The sequence below is a fragment of the Carassius auratus genome, chromosome 44 (assembly GCF_003368295.1).
Source record: "Carassius auratus strain Wakin chromosome 44, ASM336829v1, whole genome shotgun sequence".
Lineage (NCBI taxonomy): Eukaryota > Metazoa > Chordata > Actinopteri > Cypriniformes > Cyprinidae > Carassius > Carassius auratus.
The window spans coordinates 11,800,779-11,817,137 of record NC_039286.1 but is presented as its reverse complement, the minus strand read 5'-3'; the positions used below and the strand labels follow the sequence as shown (position 1 = coordinate 11,817,137).

Genomic DNA, 16,359 nt, shown 5'->3' with positions numbered 1-16,359 from the left:
GTTTCTATCAAGATTATTTGATTCAAGTTTTAGGGTAGTTCAGGTTTAAATAGTTCCTGTGCATAATTTTGCCGCTGTCACTCAACACATTTGATTTCTGTGCGAATAAATGCAAGAAAATACACCAATCACAACTGCCTGCTAGATTTAAAATGCTAAATTAATATGAATAAATAAAATAAAAACAATAAATCAAAATAAATGTACTAAAATTAATTAAATAATAAAAACGTAAAATAAAAACTATTTTAAAATAACAATGAACTGAAATATCTGAACAGTGAACTCTTTTTTTTTACCTAATTAATGTAAAAAAAAGATTTAAAATTTTTTTTTGTAATAAAACACTTAATAAATAAAACAATAAAAAATGTGTAATAAAACTAAAAATGTACAATTTACAATAAGCAAATGTTTTTAATTTATATATTTTATAAAAAAGCTAATTAAAATGAATAAATAAATAATAAATAAAACAATTAGTAAAAATGTATAAAATATTAAGAATGTAGGATTAAAAATATCAAGGACTTTCATGAAAATAAAAACAATCGCATGAGGCTCTAAAATTTTTTTTAAATCATTAAAATGTAGAATTAAGATAAATCATTTTAAATTACTAAAATCTATTTAATTTTCAGAGCTGTAAGATAAAGTTACTCAGCAGATCACATTATTTCACACTGATCTGTGAAGTATTAGGCGTCTCGTCTCAATCCCATGACGTACCTCGATGTCCTCCTGCAGTTTGAGGCTGCGCTCCTGGACGCTGTTCAGCTGCTCTTTGGTGGCTGCCGCTTCACCTTTGACCTCCTGCATCTCCTGCAGCAGCTCCGCTGGGGACTGATCGCCCTCCTGTGAGGCCTGCAGAGAAACCAGCACAGGTTACAGGTCAAAGGTCACAGCGAGGATCCCACCGAGTGTGTTGAGACTCACCCTGTGCAGCTGATCCTTCAGCAGAGCGATGCTCATCTCTCTCTCCTGAACACAAACAACATCAACGATGAGCCACAATACAGGAAACACTGCTTTTATTATTATTTTTTTTTTAATAAAAATTTAATAATTAAAAAAACATGAATTTATGAATTAATACTGAAATAATTTCTGATGATAATAATAAAAATATTTTATTTTAGTTATTTGCCAAGGAAATATTCCGAAATTTGGCTTAGTTTAAAGCGATGTACTTAAATTTAAATAAAAATGAATACATGCACATAAACACACAATAAACAAATAAAAAATTACAAAAATCATATATTTTAAATAATGAAATGAAAAAGGAAAAAAGGATAAAAGTAGCTTTTTGCAATTTAAATAATTATTTATAAATTAAACAACTTTAAATATAATCCTGTGACCGCTTCTATTTTGCCCAAATTCTGTAATTACATATTAATATTGAAATATAATAATACTTATTATTAACATTCTAAAAAATTATATAATAAATAGTGCTGTCAAACTGATTAATCACATCCAATATAAAATGTGTTTACATAATATGTATGTGTACGGTATATATACACACACACACACACACACACACACACATACATACATACATACATGTATATATTTTATATGTATATATATATATATATATATATATATATATAAAATGTAAACTTTTATTTTGGATGGAAAGCGCATATATTTATATAATGAAATTTTAGCTTTTTCAATCTGATGATATTGCGATTCAGTTTTTTTGCCCTGGATACCTGCAGCAGCTCCTGCAGTGTGACGCTCTGAGCCCTGCAGCTCTCCAGCTCCTGCTGTGTGCTGCTCACTTGACCTTGACCTCCTGCAGCTCCTGGAGGAGTTCAGCCGTGTCAGCCGTGTGTTCTTCATGCGTGTGATGTGTGCCATGACCTGCTGCGGTCTCATCTGCCTGGAGCTGTGAGATCCTGCTCTCCTTCATCTGATGGAGACCACAACACACAGTGATCAGCAACACTCAGAGATCCGAACACAATCCCTCGGTTCCTAAAGGATCCGAACACAATCCCTCGGTTCCTAAAGGATCCGAACACATTCCCCCTCGGTTCCTAAAGGATCCGAACACATTCCCTCGGTTCCTAAAGGATCCGAACACATTCCCCCTCGGTTCCTAAAGGATCCGAACACATTCCCTCGGTTCCTAAAGGATCCGAACACATTCCCCCTCGGTTCCTAAAGGATCCGAACACATTCCCTCGGTTCCTAAAGGATCCGAACACATTCCCTCGGTTCCTAAAGGATCCGAACACATTCCCTCGGTTCCTAAAGGATCCGAGCACATTCCCTCGGTTCCTAAAGGATCCGAACACATTCCCCCTCGGTTCCTAAAGGATCCGAACACATTCCCTCGGTTCCTAAAGGATCCGAACACATTCCCTCGGTTCCTAAAGGATCCGAACACATTCCCTCGGTTCCTAAAGGATCCGAGCACATTCCCTCGGTTCCTAAAGGATCCGAACACATTCCCCCTCGGTTCCTAAAGGATCCGAACACATTCCCTCGGTTCCTAAAGGATCCGAACACATTCCCCCTCGGTTCCTAAAGGATCCGAACACATTCCCTCGGTTCCTAAAGATCCGAACACATTCCCCCTCGGTTCCTAAAGGATCCGAACACATTCCCTCGGTTCCTAAAGGATCCGAACACATTCCCTCGGTTCCTAAAGGATCCGAACACATTCCCTCGGTTCCTAAAGGATCCGAGCACATTCCCTCGGTTCCTAAAGGATCCGAACACATTCCCCCTCGGTTCCTAAAGGATCCGAACACATTCCCTCGGTTCCTAAAGGATCCGAACACATTCCTCGGTTCTAAAGGATCCGAACACATTCCCTCGGTTCCTAAAGGATCCGAACACATTCCCTCGGTTCCTAAAGGATCCGAGCACATTCCCTCGGTTTCCTAAAGGATCCGAACACATTCCCTCGGTTCCTAAAGGATCCGAACACATTCCCTCGGTTCCTAAAGGATCCGAGCACATTCCCTCGGTTCCTAAAGGATCCGAACACATTCCCTCGGTTCCTAGGTTCCTAAAGGATCCGAGCACATTCCCTCGGTTCCTAAAGGATCCGAACACATTCCCTCGGTTCCTAAAGGATCCGAACACATTCCCTCGGTTCCTAAAGGATCCGAACACATTCCCTCGGTTCCTAAAGGATCCGAACACATTCCCTCGGTTCCTAAAGGATCCGAACACATTCCCTCGGTTCCTAAAGGATCCGAACACATTCCCTCGGTTCCTAAAGGATCCGAGCACATTCCCTCGGTTCCTAAAGGATCCGAACACATTCCCTCGGTTCCTAAAGGATCCGAACACATTCCCTCGGTTCCTAAAGGATCCGAACACATTCCCTCGGTTCCTAAAGGATCCGAGCACATTCCCTCGGTTCCTAAAGGATCCGAGCACATTCCCTCGGTTCCTAAAGGATCCGAACACATTCCCCTCGGTTCCTAAAGGATCCGAGCACATTCCCTCGTTCCTAAAGGATCCGAGCACATTCCCTCGGTTCCTAAAGGATCCGAACACATTCCCTCGGTTCCTAGGTTCCTAAAGGATCCGAACACATTCCTCGGTTCCTAAAGGATCCGAACACATTCCCTCGGTTCCTAAAGGATCCGAGCACATTCCCTCGGTTCCTAAAGGATCCGAACACATTCCCTCGGTTCCTAAAGGATCCGAACACATTCCCTCGGTTCCTAAAGGATCCGAACACATTCCCTCGGTTCCTAAAGGATCCGAGCACATTCCCTCGGTTCCTAAAGGATCCGAACACATTCCCTCGGTTCCTAAAGGATCCGAACACATTCCCTCGGTTCCTAAAGGATCCGAGCACATTCCCCTCGGTTCCTAAAGGATCCGAACACATTCCCTCGGTTCCTAAAGGATCCGAACACATTCCCTCGGTTCCTAAAGGATCTGCAGAGCTGAAGGTGCTACATAACACAAACTAAAACCATAAAAAAATATTACTTAATGTACTATTTAATTAATAATAAAAAAAATTAGCAAAAGTTGTTAAATAGTTCGTAGTATTTATCGCGAAAATCCTGAATGTTTTTTGGTGAAATCCTGGAGGGACAGACTGATCCTGCTGGACGTGGTGTTTGTACCTCGATCTCCTCCTGAAGCTTGTGACTCAGTTTCTCTGTAGCAGTTCAGCTCCTCTTTAGTGGACGCAACTTGACCTTTGACCTCCTCCAGCAGCTCAGACAGCGACTGACCGCCTTCAGCTGACCCCTGCACATAGACACAGTGTGAAATACTTCATTTCTTTGAAGGCAGATGCCAGTATGTGAAGCTGATGTGGTGTGATATACTATAATTTAAATGTTAAATTATTATTTTAATTTGTTGAATTAGTCTTTGATTTGAAAATATTAACTAACACATTAATATTTTCTGATATAGATATGAACTCATTGATTCTGTAATCATATTTTAGCATTTTTCCCCCAAAAAGCTGAAGTATAATAAACTAAAGAAATTTAACTCATGAGTGCTATCAAAATAAAAGTCCCAACACTTATCGGCAAAATAGAAAAACTTCTAAGTTGATGCAGATAATACAAAAAAACTAATATCGGCAATATTTAGTGCATAATTGTGCAGCACTACACAAAAAAAAAAAAAAAAACAGCATGATGCAAAAAGCAAAAAAACAAAAAAAGACTAATATCGGTCATGGAAATATGTTGATTATAAACACAATATTTATTGCATAATTGTGCAGCCCTACAAACAGACACAGCAAACTGCAATCACATTTTTACTGCTAAATCACAGTTAGCCCTTGTTTATACAGCAGTGACGCACCTCAACGAGTTTGTGATGGGTTGGTTTGGTTCTCATTTGGTTCAGTAGGTCGATCATCAAGGCTAACCTCCTCTCGTACTCCATCACCTCATCCTCAGAGCTACTCAACAGCTGTTTCTGCAGCTCCTGGTCCTTCTGCATCCCGCTCAGACCCTCCTCCAGCTCCTTCAGCTTCTCCATCAGCAGACTCGTCTTTCCCACGGAGGCTGCCTGCGCCGTGAGGCCCTCCGACTGCAGCTGCGTGGTGGGGCCCTCTGACTGCAGCTGCGTGCTGGGGCCCATGGCTTCTTCTGCGCGGAGCTCTTTGGTTTGCATCTGGACGGCTTCCAGTTGTGCTTGGCTGACCAGAACGGCGGCCACCTTCTCCCTGAGTTTCTCCTCCAGCTGAGCCACTTTAGCGTAAAGAGCATCGGCGTCTGTTTGAGCTTGTTCCACCTTCAACCTGCAATAGCGTGAATTCTGTCAGCGGTTTTGTAATTCAGTCAAATGTCCTTTTTTTAGTCAACCTGTCCTGTTTGTGATTTAGTCAAGTTTTAGTCTGGGAACGTTAGTTTAGTTGTAAAACGTAGTTACTTTTTAGTCCTGCTGCATAATGATTAAACCGATCAACTATTTTGCTCAAAATTATAATCGCGATTACCGAAACGCGATGCATGAGAATTTGTAGAGGCCTAAATTTTTTCTCTATATTTCTGAATATAGAGTTTTTTCTTCAATGAAATTGCATGTTGTGTTTAACGATGTCAGTGTCGTCTCGAGGAAAAAAAAGTAGTGTTTTTTTCTTTAAAAAAAATTACACTAGATAAGGGATTTAAACTCTTTAAATCTGGCAACCGAAACCATGAAAATTTGCGGAGGTGTATTATATTTTTTGCAGAATATATATTTTGGATATAGTGAGTTTATTTTTCATATTAAATATTACATATTAATATAGTCACATTTAGTGTTAATTATGTTGGTGTTGTCAGGTTTTTGTCTCGTTTTAGTCATAAACTAATATTTTTCATTCAAAATTAACCCTAGACAGGGAGACTAAATCATGATGTCTGCTGCCTTGTATTCGTCCCATTTTAATAATTAAAAAGATCGTCAACGGATATTTTTCAACACTGCTTTTAACAAAATGAACACTAGGGGGATTTCATCTGACATCTGGCAACCCATTGCATGCAAAGTCTTGCAGATCTGCATTTTCTCTCCTCATTTATGTTTTATAAAATAGAGAATTGAAAATATAGAGTGTTATCGCGCATCAGTGGTATTGCATGCAGATATAGTCAGTGTTTAATGATCTGTGTTTTAGTCTCACTTCATTCGTGGTTAATGAGAAGAAACCTGACCTGCAGGCGCTGAGCTCCGAGTCCTTCTCCTCCACGAGGAGGCTCAAGCTGGTGACCTTTGACCCTGCGCTCTCCTCCAGCGCCTGCACCTGAGCCTGGAGCACCACACACGCAGCGGTCTTCTCCTGCAGAGCCTCCTCCAGACGCTGGTTTCGGCTCTTCAGCGTGTCCAGCTCTGTGGTCACCTCGTCCATCCTCTGCTTCATCTCGTCGCTCTCGTCCTGACGCTGCTTGAGCTCGATGTGTGTCAGCTCCTGCTGCAGCTTCTCGATGACGGCGTTGAGCTGCTCCACCTCCTCCTCGCTGTTCCTCTTCAGACGCTCCTGCTCGCTCCGCAGACACTCCACCTGCGCCTCCATCTCTCGCAGAAGCTCGTCCTTCTCCTCCACCGCCTGCAGAACAACACCAGCTCAGAGAACATCCACCTTTCAGTCTCTCAAACACACAACTCAAGCAGCATGTTGTTCAAACCCAGTGTTATTAGATAAAGAAGATATTGTGTCAAATGTCTGTGCTGCTGTTTCACATGCAAGTAAAGCTTAAGCCACTTTTTACGATCAAGATTCAAAACCAAAACCAAAAAGCAGTGATGAAACGGAAATGAAAGAGTTCCAATTTATTTATTTATTTCTATTTAATGGTGAAATTAAATTTTAGCAATCAAACAGCAATTGAATTCATGAAACTTTTCACAATTTATCAGAAATATAACAAAAATTTAATTTTTAGAGCCCTAGGGAAATATTTTTGTAATATATATTTTTATTATATATATATATATATAGTTAATAAAATTCATTTTTCCCCCAAAATTGTTTTATTTTAATTTTATTATATTTTATTTTCTCCCCAAATTAGATTTTATTTATCTCAAATTCTTTTTATATTTTAATAAAATTTTTAATGATTTAATTACATTTTGATAATTAAAAAAAACCTAAATTTAATTGAATCTTTAAAAATGTAACAATGTATAAATTTTTACAATAACCTGATTTTAAAAATCTATTAAATTGCCTTATGAAGTGTTTTATTATTTATTTATTTATTTTCAGAAATTTCGGACAATTTAATTAACCCTTTAAAATGTAAATCACATGAAAACGTAACAATTCTTTTTTGGGAGGGGGGCAAACAAAGTACTCCACAACTTATAGGCTTACTGTTAAAATTGAAGAATTATTTTTTTTAGATGCTGAAATATCGATGCATCACTAATTAAATATTCCATATATATTAATCTTCCATCTCTCTGAATAACTGAAGAGTTCATGGTTCATCGATCAGGAGAAATGTAGAGTACGAGTGATATTAATTATTATTATGGTATCAGCAGTATTTCATCAAATGAAAAACAGAGGCTCAGACGTTCTCTTAATCTTTGCATTTCATTAAAACAAAGGCTGGAACAACATGAGCATGAGTGATTAATGATGACAAAATACTTATTTTTGATATTATTCAATGCATTCTTTTTTAAAAACGGAATGAATGTTAGATCTTGGTCAGAATCACATGTAATGTAAAAACTAATATTTATCCATTTGAGGCAGTTCATTTAGCCGTGAAAACACCCTTTGACTCAGATACATCAGTGATGCAATTCATTCCTCAAGGAATATTTCATGCAAATATAATTATTCTGTCATCATCGATCTGTGTTAGTAAACTGGCTGCTCTCTTCCATACAGTGACCGATCGGAGACTAAACCACACGTTTATTTCTTCATGATGAACATCTGACAGTAAAGCACCGAGCTTGAGCTGGGAAAGCATGCAATAACAACTGTAACGTGTGCAAAATATAATTTAAAATAGAAAATTATTATATTCTACACTTCTTAAATATGGCATTTTTTTAAATGTTATTATACAGAACTGACTGACAACTCCAGTGGTTATAAAATAAACGCTCTCGATGAGTGATTCGGTTAAAACTTGAAGAAAAGGTTGTTTTTTTAAGGCATTTTGTGACTTTTCTTGCTTCACATGCTATCATTACATTTCTTTATGCTTGAAATTTTATAATAGTGATTTTATAATTTCAAAATACAAAGCAAAATGTGGAAACGAATGACTAATAAGAGAATAAGTGCTCCTTTGCTGCCATCTAGTGGTCATAATGCAATATATTTAACGTATTCTTTGATTTTAAATTAGTATATATTATTATTCAATTAAAAACTAAATTTATTTTAGATCTTTAAAGTGCTGGAAATAGTTGTGTGAAATAACTGATATACTATAATAAGTGAAAATAAATAAAAACACTAAGACGTAAAAAAAAAAAAAATCAACTAATAAAAATTAAAAACTATATATTTTACTGCAACTGATATTAAAATGGAAACTACAAAAATAAACTCAAAATATTAATAAATTTTTGTATATAAATGATAGTAAATTAACACTGAAGCATAAGTTAAACACACTATTTTATTATACTATTATAGCACTTTCATGTCATTTTGACAGCATCGGTCTCCATTCACTTCCACTGTATGGAAAAAAACAGCGTGAACATTCTTCTAAACATCTCATTTCATTTTCCACACACAAAATATGAGTTTTGGGTGAGTAATTTTCCTTTTCGGTTGAACTATCCCTTAAACCCGGAGGGCGTGAGATGATTGAGAGTAAAACCACATCAAAACAATGAGCTGAATGACTCCACAGGATCTGAGACAGGCGTTTCCATCCAATCAGAGACGGACGAACCTGTTTACATCCAGTTTAGAGAATGCCATCCGTTCTTTATCATGCAGTGAATCATCATGAAGTCAACCCAAGCTGATGTGTTTTGCCATTTGTGTCCGTGTTGATAAAAATAGGATGCAGATGCAAGATGGCAAAAGACATGAGATGCACCAAACCGGGGACACACACACACACACACACGGGGTTCCTGCTGTATGCATATGTGTGTGGCACGCTCCCACAGCCGCCGTGTTTCCACACATATGTATACGACTTTACCTCGGTCTTAGGGTCTGTTCCCGTGTGCTGACGCTTAGCGAGCTGCTCGTTTAGGACGGCTATCTGCCTGTCCTTCTCCTCCAAGACCTTCAAGAGTTAAACAGCATCACATGACTCTGAATTTAGGACAGTCCTGTCTGCTGGGACACTGTTCGGGCTGCGGCGAGGACTCAGACCTCGGTTTGACTCTCAGATTCATATTCAAAGTCAACATGAACTCAAAACGGCGATAATGATTCAACGTCTGTCTTCATAATCTGCAGAATAACGTCTTGTCGGTTTCCCTTTCAAACACGGAGATATTCTATCATTAAAATGCATTTAGCAAAAAAAATTAAAATAATAATGTTTTCTGGAAATGTTTTGAATTTTTCGGACCCCACTGCCAGATATTTTTGCGTGTAAATTATATTTTAGATTTTTTTTTTAAACGGCAAACGTTTCATGTTGACTTCAATAAAAAAACGTAAACTTGTTTACACACATACATACATATATATATATATATATATATATATATATAAATAAACATAAATCAGACAGATATTATGGGATGTGCACTGCAAAAAAAGTGTTTTTGTCTACAAATATCTATATCAAGATACATTAACTTACTAAAATTAATATATATATGTATATATTATTATATATATCACACACTACTAGAACATTTTAACAGTTGCTATAACTGTAAGAAATAACGGGTCCACATTTTTTAACGATAACAACAAAGTTAATTTTTCCAGCTGATGAATGATAAAATCAATCTGAATCTTGAGTATTTAAAGAGACGGACGACAAAACTGTGCTTATAACACTCACGAGCTCAGTTCATGAACATCTGAGCGTTTAATTTCAGTTAAACTAGCGTCGTATCATACACACACAGAACTAGAAAGGCATTCACAGCAACCCTTCAAAATAAAAGTCCGGTTTAACTTGAAGACATTTTTACCAGAAATATATTTGTATTGTTTAGATTGTAGATCTAGACTGAAACAAACATTATTTTTAAGCATATAATCACAACATTTCTTCCATGTTTTAATTTTAATAGTAAATCCCCTTTGTTTGCCAAATAATGAAGTTGGCTTAATTTTTAATAACTAAAAGATCAATTTAATTAATGTTATATGCCTTCATTTGAGGAGCAAAAAATTTAAATACACAAGAATTTCTGAGGGGGGGGAAATTAATGAGGCTATTTTAAGAATAAGTCTGAAAAAGTATAAAAAAAATAAAAAAAAATCAGGAAATCCAGAAGAAGAAAAAAAACGGAATCCAGAAAATTCAAATTAAAAAAAAAAAAATTATTTTGAAAACAAAAAAACAAAAAATGAATTTGGGAAAAAAATTAAACAGATTTCATAGGGTCCTAAATCTATTTTTGTTTACTTTTTTAATAAATTAATGTGAAATGGAATAAGTTTCATTATTTAGAGAATTAATTAGAAATGCTTCTTGATTAATAAAATTTAATTCAACCATTAAAAAGCAAGAAAAATATACGTTTAATGGGAAAAAAATAACCTAAAATAATAATAATAAAAAACGCGTAATTCAAAAAAAACAAAAAAAAACGCAATCCAAAAAAATATAAACGGAAGAAGAAAACAACCGGAATCCAGATTTAATTTAAATGGAAAATATTGAATTTAGTTGGTTTTAGTTCGTCAATGTAATTCCATGTTGATATAGTCACAGTTATGGTTTAGTGACCTTCTTATCGTCTCGTCTTACTCGTAGGAAAAAAGCTGATCAACTAACATTTTTCATCATAGTCTTTTTTTAAACTAAAGGAACATTACTCCTAACAACCAGAGCGTGCCCTGTCCGTTGGTGTAGATGCTGATACAGTGTGTGATGTTGATGCTCTTCACCTGAGCGAGCCGGGCCTGATCCTGTAGATCCTGCTGATGGACGCTGATCTCCTTCCTCTGGATCTCCAGCTGCATGTGAAGCTGATTCACCTCCTCGCTCTTGTTCTCCAGCTCCTCACGAAACTGCTCCAGCTGCTCCTCCAGATTCACGATCTGCAAACACAGCACTGTCACAGCTCACCACTTCACAACTTTATTACTTTCAACAGCAGAACTTGAGCAGAGCAAGTCAATTTTTACACGTGGGTCAACGACGAGAAAGGGCTGAAGAATAAAAACAATAAGTGTTATACTGCTTTAAACTGTCATGGTTTTTCCCGCCAAAAAAGTTACATTTAATTGCAATTAGTTTTTCTGACCAGAAAATAAATATCTTACTTTTTTTTTCCTGATTTACAGACTCACTAAAATCTCGTTTAGTTTAACAATCTCATCAGACATATTAACCACAAAAATTAAATTTAAACGTGAACGAAATCCAGAAAAATTAAAAACGAGGAAAATATTTAAATAGAGGAAATAGAAATGGAATTTATGGGGAGAAATATGGAATGGATTTAGTTTTTAAAAACCTACAATTTAGTTTTTATTACACCTTTAGTAAATTATATGCTGCATTATTTATTTTGCGTTTTTTTTTTTATCACTAAACTTTAATTTGACCGCTAAAACAGAATGCAGAAAAAAAACTTTTTTCTCAATTTATTTATTCTTGTTAAATTGTATAAATGATTTCAGTTGAATATGTGCTTTCTGTTTACTAAAGATGTCAGATGTTACTAAAGAAACATTAAAACGTTAAAAAAAGAAATCCACATAGTAACAGATTTCTGACGATTCTACACTGATGTTCTACACTACCCATAATAGTCGCTGTCACCATGGAAACAGGAGTGGTCTCCCGGAGGTGACAGTCAGACGAGTTATCACGGGACGTCTGTGCATTAGCAGTCATGCTCTCTGATATCTCTGTTTAGTTCAAGACTCACAGTTCTACACTGAGGAGTTTACTCTGAGTGATGAGCATTAAACCATGATGAAAGGTGACAGGAAGTACCTCCTTCTCCTTCCTGTCCAGAGCCTCTCTCTCTGTCTGCAGCTGTGCTTCCAGTGTGACGTCTGCTCTGCTCGCCATAGACACATGCTGGACCTCCTCCACCTGCACACACACACACACACACACATGAAACACACACACGTGCTCCCAGTGTCTCGATCTCCTCGTGTCTCTCTCACACACACACACACACACACACACACACACACACACACACACACACACTAACCCTGTGGATGAGTGTGTGCTCCAGCTCCCTCAGACGTGCTCCCAGCGTCTCGATCTCCTCGTCTCTCTCTCTCTCTCTCACACACACACACACACACACACACACACACTGACCCTGTGGATGAGTGTGTGTTCCAGCTCCCTCAGACGTGCTCCTAGCGTCTCGATCTCCTCGTCTCTCTCCCACACATCTCTCTGAAGCTGCTCGGAGCTCAACAGCAGCTCACTGCACCAGTCTGCCTTCTCCTGCAGCGCCGCGCTCAGCTCCTGCACCTGACACACACACACACACACACACACACACGGAGAGACCACGTCAGAGAGAGGGTGTGTGTGTGTCGCTGCCTGGCAACTGACAGTGATTCTGCTCATGTGTCTTCATCACTGCACATGCTGACGCTGATAAACATCTCTTAATGTGTGTTATTTACACGAAGCTATTTTAACATCATCATGATCAGACTGCTGCACAATACTAGACACAACTACAAGACATCATTAGATTGCAGTAGAAGAAATACACACACACACATATATATATATATATATATCAGTTATTATTTAGTTTTTAAGATACTGTTATAATTTTTATTCATAGCTTGAATTAGTTTTTACTTTTATTTTACAAAACATCCAAACATTAATCTGACTTTGCAATTCTCTAAGGGAAAACTGATGCTAATGTTTAATGCAGTAGACTCTACAGGCCGGTCTGAAGAGAGAAGGCTGTACCTCTCTGTCCCGCCGGTCACTTCCTGTCGGTGTTTTGTTGGGATTCTTCAGCTGCTGCTCCAGGTTGTGAATCTCCTGCTGAAAGACGTCTCGCTCGTGCTCGCGGTCCACGGCCTGCTCCTGATGGACCGAGGGACAGAAACACTCACAAACACTGAACACATCTGCAGAGCTTCATTCCATACGTGCTGTGTGTTAATGAACATGGACGCTTACTTCTGCTACAGAATAAATAAAACGTTTTACTAAAAAACTCAATTGCTAGAAAAAAAGTCAGAATTTCAAGGGAAAAACTTTTTTGCGAGAAACAAAGGAATTAAGAGAAAAAAAAAATCAGAATTATGAGAAAGTCATAACTTTGAGTAAACAAGTCAGAATTACGAGAAAATACAGAATTGCGCGATATAAACTCGGATTACAGGGAAAAAAGTGAGAATTGTGAAAAAAAAAGGCAGATTTATTTTAAAAAAAGTCAATATAAGAAAAGGTCTACGAGAAAAAAGTGAGAATTACGCGAAAATTCTGAATTGCGCGATAAACTCAAAATTGCGAAAAAAATGTCGAACTTTGAGAAAATACTCAATTTGAAAAAAAAAATGAAATTGTGAGATATAGGGCCCTATTAACTGTGGATCCGCCCAGAGGCACATTTTCTACCAACGCGCTCTTTAAATAACAAAACAATATTGCGCCATTGACTTTAGACCAGGTTTGAGTTGGTCTATGGTGCAGTCTGTTTTCAGCTCCTTAAAATAGCAATGCGCCTGAACACACCTCTTTTTTAGACTAACACGACCGTGGGCGCACAAATGAGCTCGAATGCATTTGCTAACTAAACGACGTGGCACTGGACGGGAAAATGCGAACGGCGCCGGACTGAAACTATTGCGTCGTATTGCGCCGGGTGTATGACAGGGCCCATAAACTCAGATTACAGAGGAAAAAAGTCTGAATTGCGGCATAAAAAAAAAAGTGACAATTGTGAGAAATAAGTGAGAATTACGAGAAAATTCTGAATTGCGTGACAAACTAAGAATTTCAAGAAATATTAAATTGCGAGATATAAATTCCGATTACAGGGGGGAAAAAGTGATCTATTAAAAATTTAACTAAAATCAAAAATGAAAATATAAAAACAAAAGTTAGAAAATTTGGCTTATGTTGTAATTGTTAACTAAAACTATTAAAAGTTTAAGTTATACTCATTTAAGTAAAGCTGAGATAAAGTAAACATATTGGAAGGAAAATCTGTAACTTAACTAAAATTTAACTTCAAAACTCTGAAATAAAATAAGTTTAAGTAGAAAAATACTAAAAAAAAACTACAACTGAAATGAAAATTAATTAAAGCTAAAAATGTATTACTTTTTTTTATTAAAATGAATGAAATCAAAATGTAAAAATTTTATAACAAAAGCTCATTCAAAATATTAACAAATACTACAATAGTATTAAAATAATAATAATTACACTGCTTAATTGTTATAAATTCCGATTACAGGGGGGGAAAAAAGTGGGAAAAAAAAAACAAGAATTTTTAAGAAAAAAGTCAATATTAGAATTGTGGAAAAAAGGGAGAGTTACAAGAAAAAAGGTAAAATTACGCAAAAATTCTGAATTGCGCGATAAACTTGGAATTCCGAGAAAATTTCTGAACTTTGAGAAAAAAACAGAATTGGCAAAAAAATATGAAATTGCAAAAATTCTGATTGCGTGATATAAACTCAGATAAAGAGAAAAGTGTGTCATGTTGAAGAATCATGCTACAGTGACTCACGTCCATGAACTTGCGGTTGTTCTCCAGCTGCTTCTCTAAAGCCTGTATCTGCTGCCTCAGGTCAGTCGTCTCTGTGCTGTGTGTCTCCTGCAGCTCCTGAAGACGACTCACCTGCTCCTCCAGCTCCACCTCCAGCTGCTTCACCTGCTGCAGCAGCTCGCCGCTCTCCTTCTGCGCCTGACGCTGCACCTCCACCTTCTCCGCCATCAGCTTCTCCGTCTCCTCCAGCAGATCTGAGAACAGCCAGACGCCGTCAGCAGAGCCACAGCAGCACTGACTCTCACAGCCTTCGACGGACGACAAAACCTGGAGCCGCTTCAGAGACTCGTTTACTCGTTTAGTCTCAAAATAAATTAATGCCTTTATTACTATCATTACTTCTTAAGATCGACTTAAAGATTATGTTCTCAGCACATAAACGAAAGTAAACTGCTTGTAAAAGGAATCTCATTAAACTTGTAAACAACATGTTCGGATCATATTTAACCACAAAATCAAAAGAAACAGTAAATAATATTTTGACAGACCTGAAAATTTTTTGTGGAAAAAACTAATTATTTTAGTTGTTACAGCTTAAACTATTAAAAGTTGTTTTGCTAATTAAAAATAAATAAATAAATAAAATATAAATATTTGATGACAAAATTAAACTTTAATGTTAATAATAAATGTTGCTAACTGAAATAAGTACTAAAATAAAAAATAAAAATTAAAAAATAATTTAATAGAAACATTAAGAGCATTTTAAAAAGTGATCTATTAAAAATTTAACTAAAATCAAAAATGAAAATATAAAAACAAAAGTTAGAAAATGTGGCTTATGTTGTAATTGTTAACTAAAACTATTAAAAGTTTAAGTTATACTCATTTAAGTAAAGCTGAGATAAAGTAAACATATTGGAAGGAAAATCTGTAACTTAACTAAAATTTAACTTCAAAACTCTGAAATAAAATAAGTTTAAGTAGAGAAATACTAAAAAAAACTACAACTGAAATGAAAATAAATTAAAGCTAAAAATGTATTAAATTTTTTTTATTAAAATGAAATCAAAATTTAAAAATTTTATAACAAAAGCTCATTCAAAATATTAACAAAAACTACAATAGTATTAAAATAATAATAATTACACTGCTTAATTGTTATAAAAATAACAATAAAAAATTGAAACCAGGTTTAGATTTTCTTAAAAAAAAAAAAAAAAAAAAAAAAATTTTCAGCTAAATATAATTTCTTGTTTTGTTCTTTTGATTTTGTGATGATCGTGACATGTTTTTGTAAACGTTCTCTGCAGTTCTCCACTTTTGTCTCTGGCTGTATTTGGCACATCGGCGAGACACATTTCCCATTTCCCACAATCCTTCACATTCCTGTACGAATTATGATCACATGATCCCGTCACCTGAACCAACCCACAGTGCAGGAGAGGACAAGGGGCGGAGCCTGTGATGTAACGGGTGGCGAGGGGTTAAAGTGCAAATGCAAAAAAGGAAAAGGAAAAAGAAACCTGTGTCTTATTGAACAGCCATCAGCTGAGGACAAACAATCCA

At 36.5% G+C, this 16,359-nt stretch overlaps 1 protein-coding gene across 5 annotated transcripts in view; it reads right to left on the bottom strand.

The window, feature by feature from the left end:
* Positions 1-729: 729 nt before the first annotated feature.
* LOC113062489 (A-kinase anchor protein 9) overlaps positions 730-16,359 on the bottom strand; it is a 75,538-nt gene continuing 59,908 nt past the window's right edge. For 4 of the 5 annotated variants that reach the window (XM_026232379.1, XM_026232381.1, XM_026232380.1 and 1 more), the window contains 12 exons: positions 14,812-15,044; positions 13,035-13,154; positions 12,417-12,575; positions 12,075-12,176; positions 11,018-11,170; positions 9,138-9,224; positions 6,162-6,553; positions 4,819-5,260; positions 4,116-4,242; positions 1,728-1,927; positions 937-981; positions 730-864 (listed from right to left, as the gene is read on the bottom strand). In XM_026232379.1, the coding sequence (XP_026088164.1) occupies positions 1,890-1,927; positions 4,116-4,242; positions 4,819-5,260; positions 6,162-6,553; positions 9,138-9,224; positions 11,018-11,170; positions 12,075-12,176; positions 12,417-12,575; positions 13,035-13,154; positions 14,812-15,044 (1,853 nt within the window). In that variant the 3' untranslated portion in view covers positions 730-864; positions 937-981; positions 1,728-1,889. The remainder of the gene's footprint in view (positions 865-936; positions 982-1,727; positions 1,928-4,115; positions 4,243-4,818; positions 5,261-6,161; positions 6,554-9,137; positions 9,225-11,017; positions 11,171-12,074; positions 12,177-12,416; positions 12,576-13,034; positions 13,155-14,811; positions 15,045-16,359) is intronic. The other variant, XM_026232383.1, reaches the window with a different exon arrangement.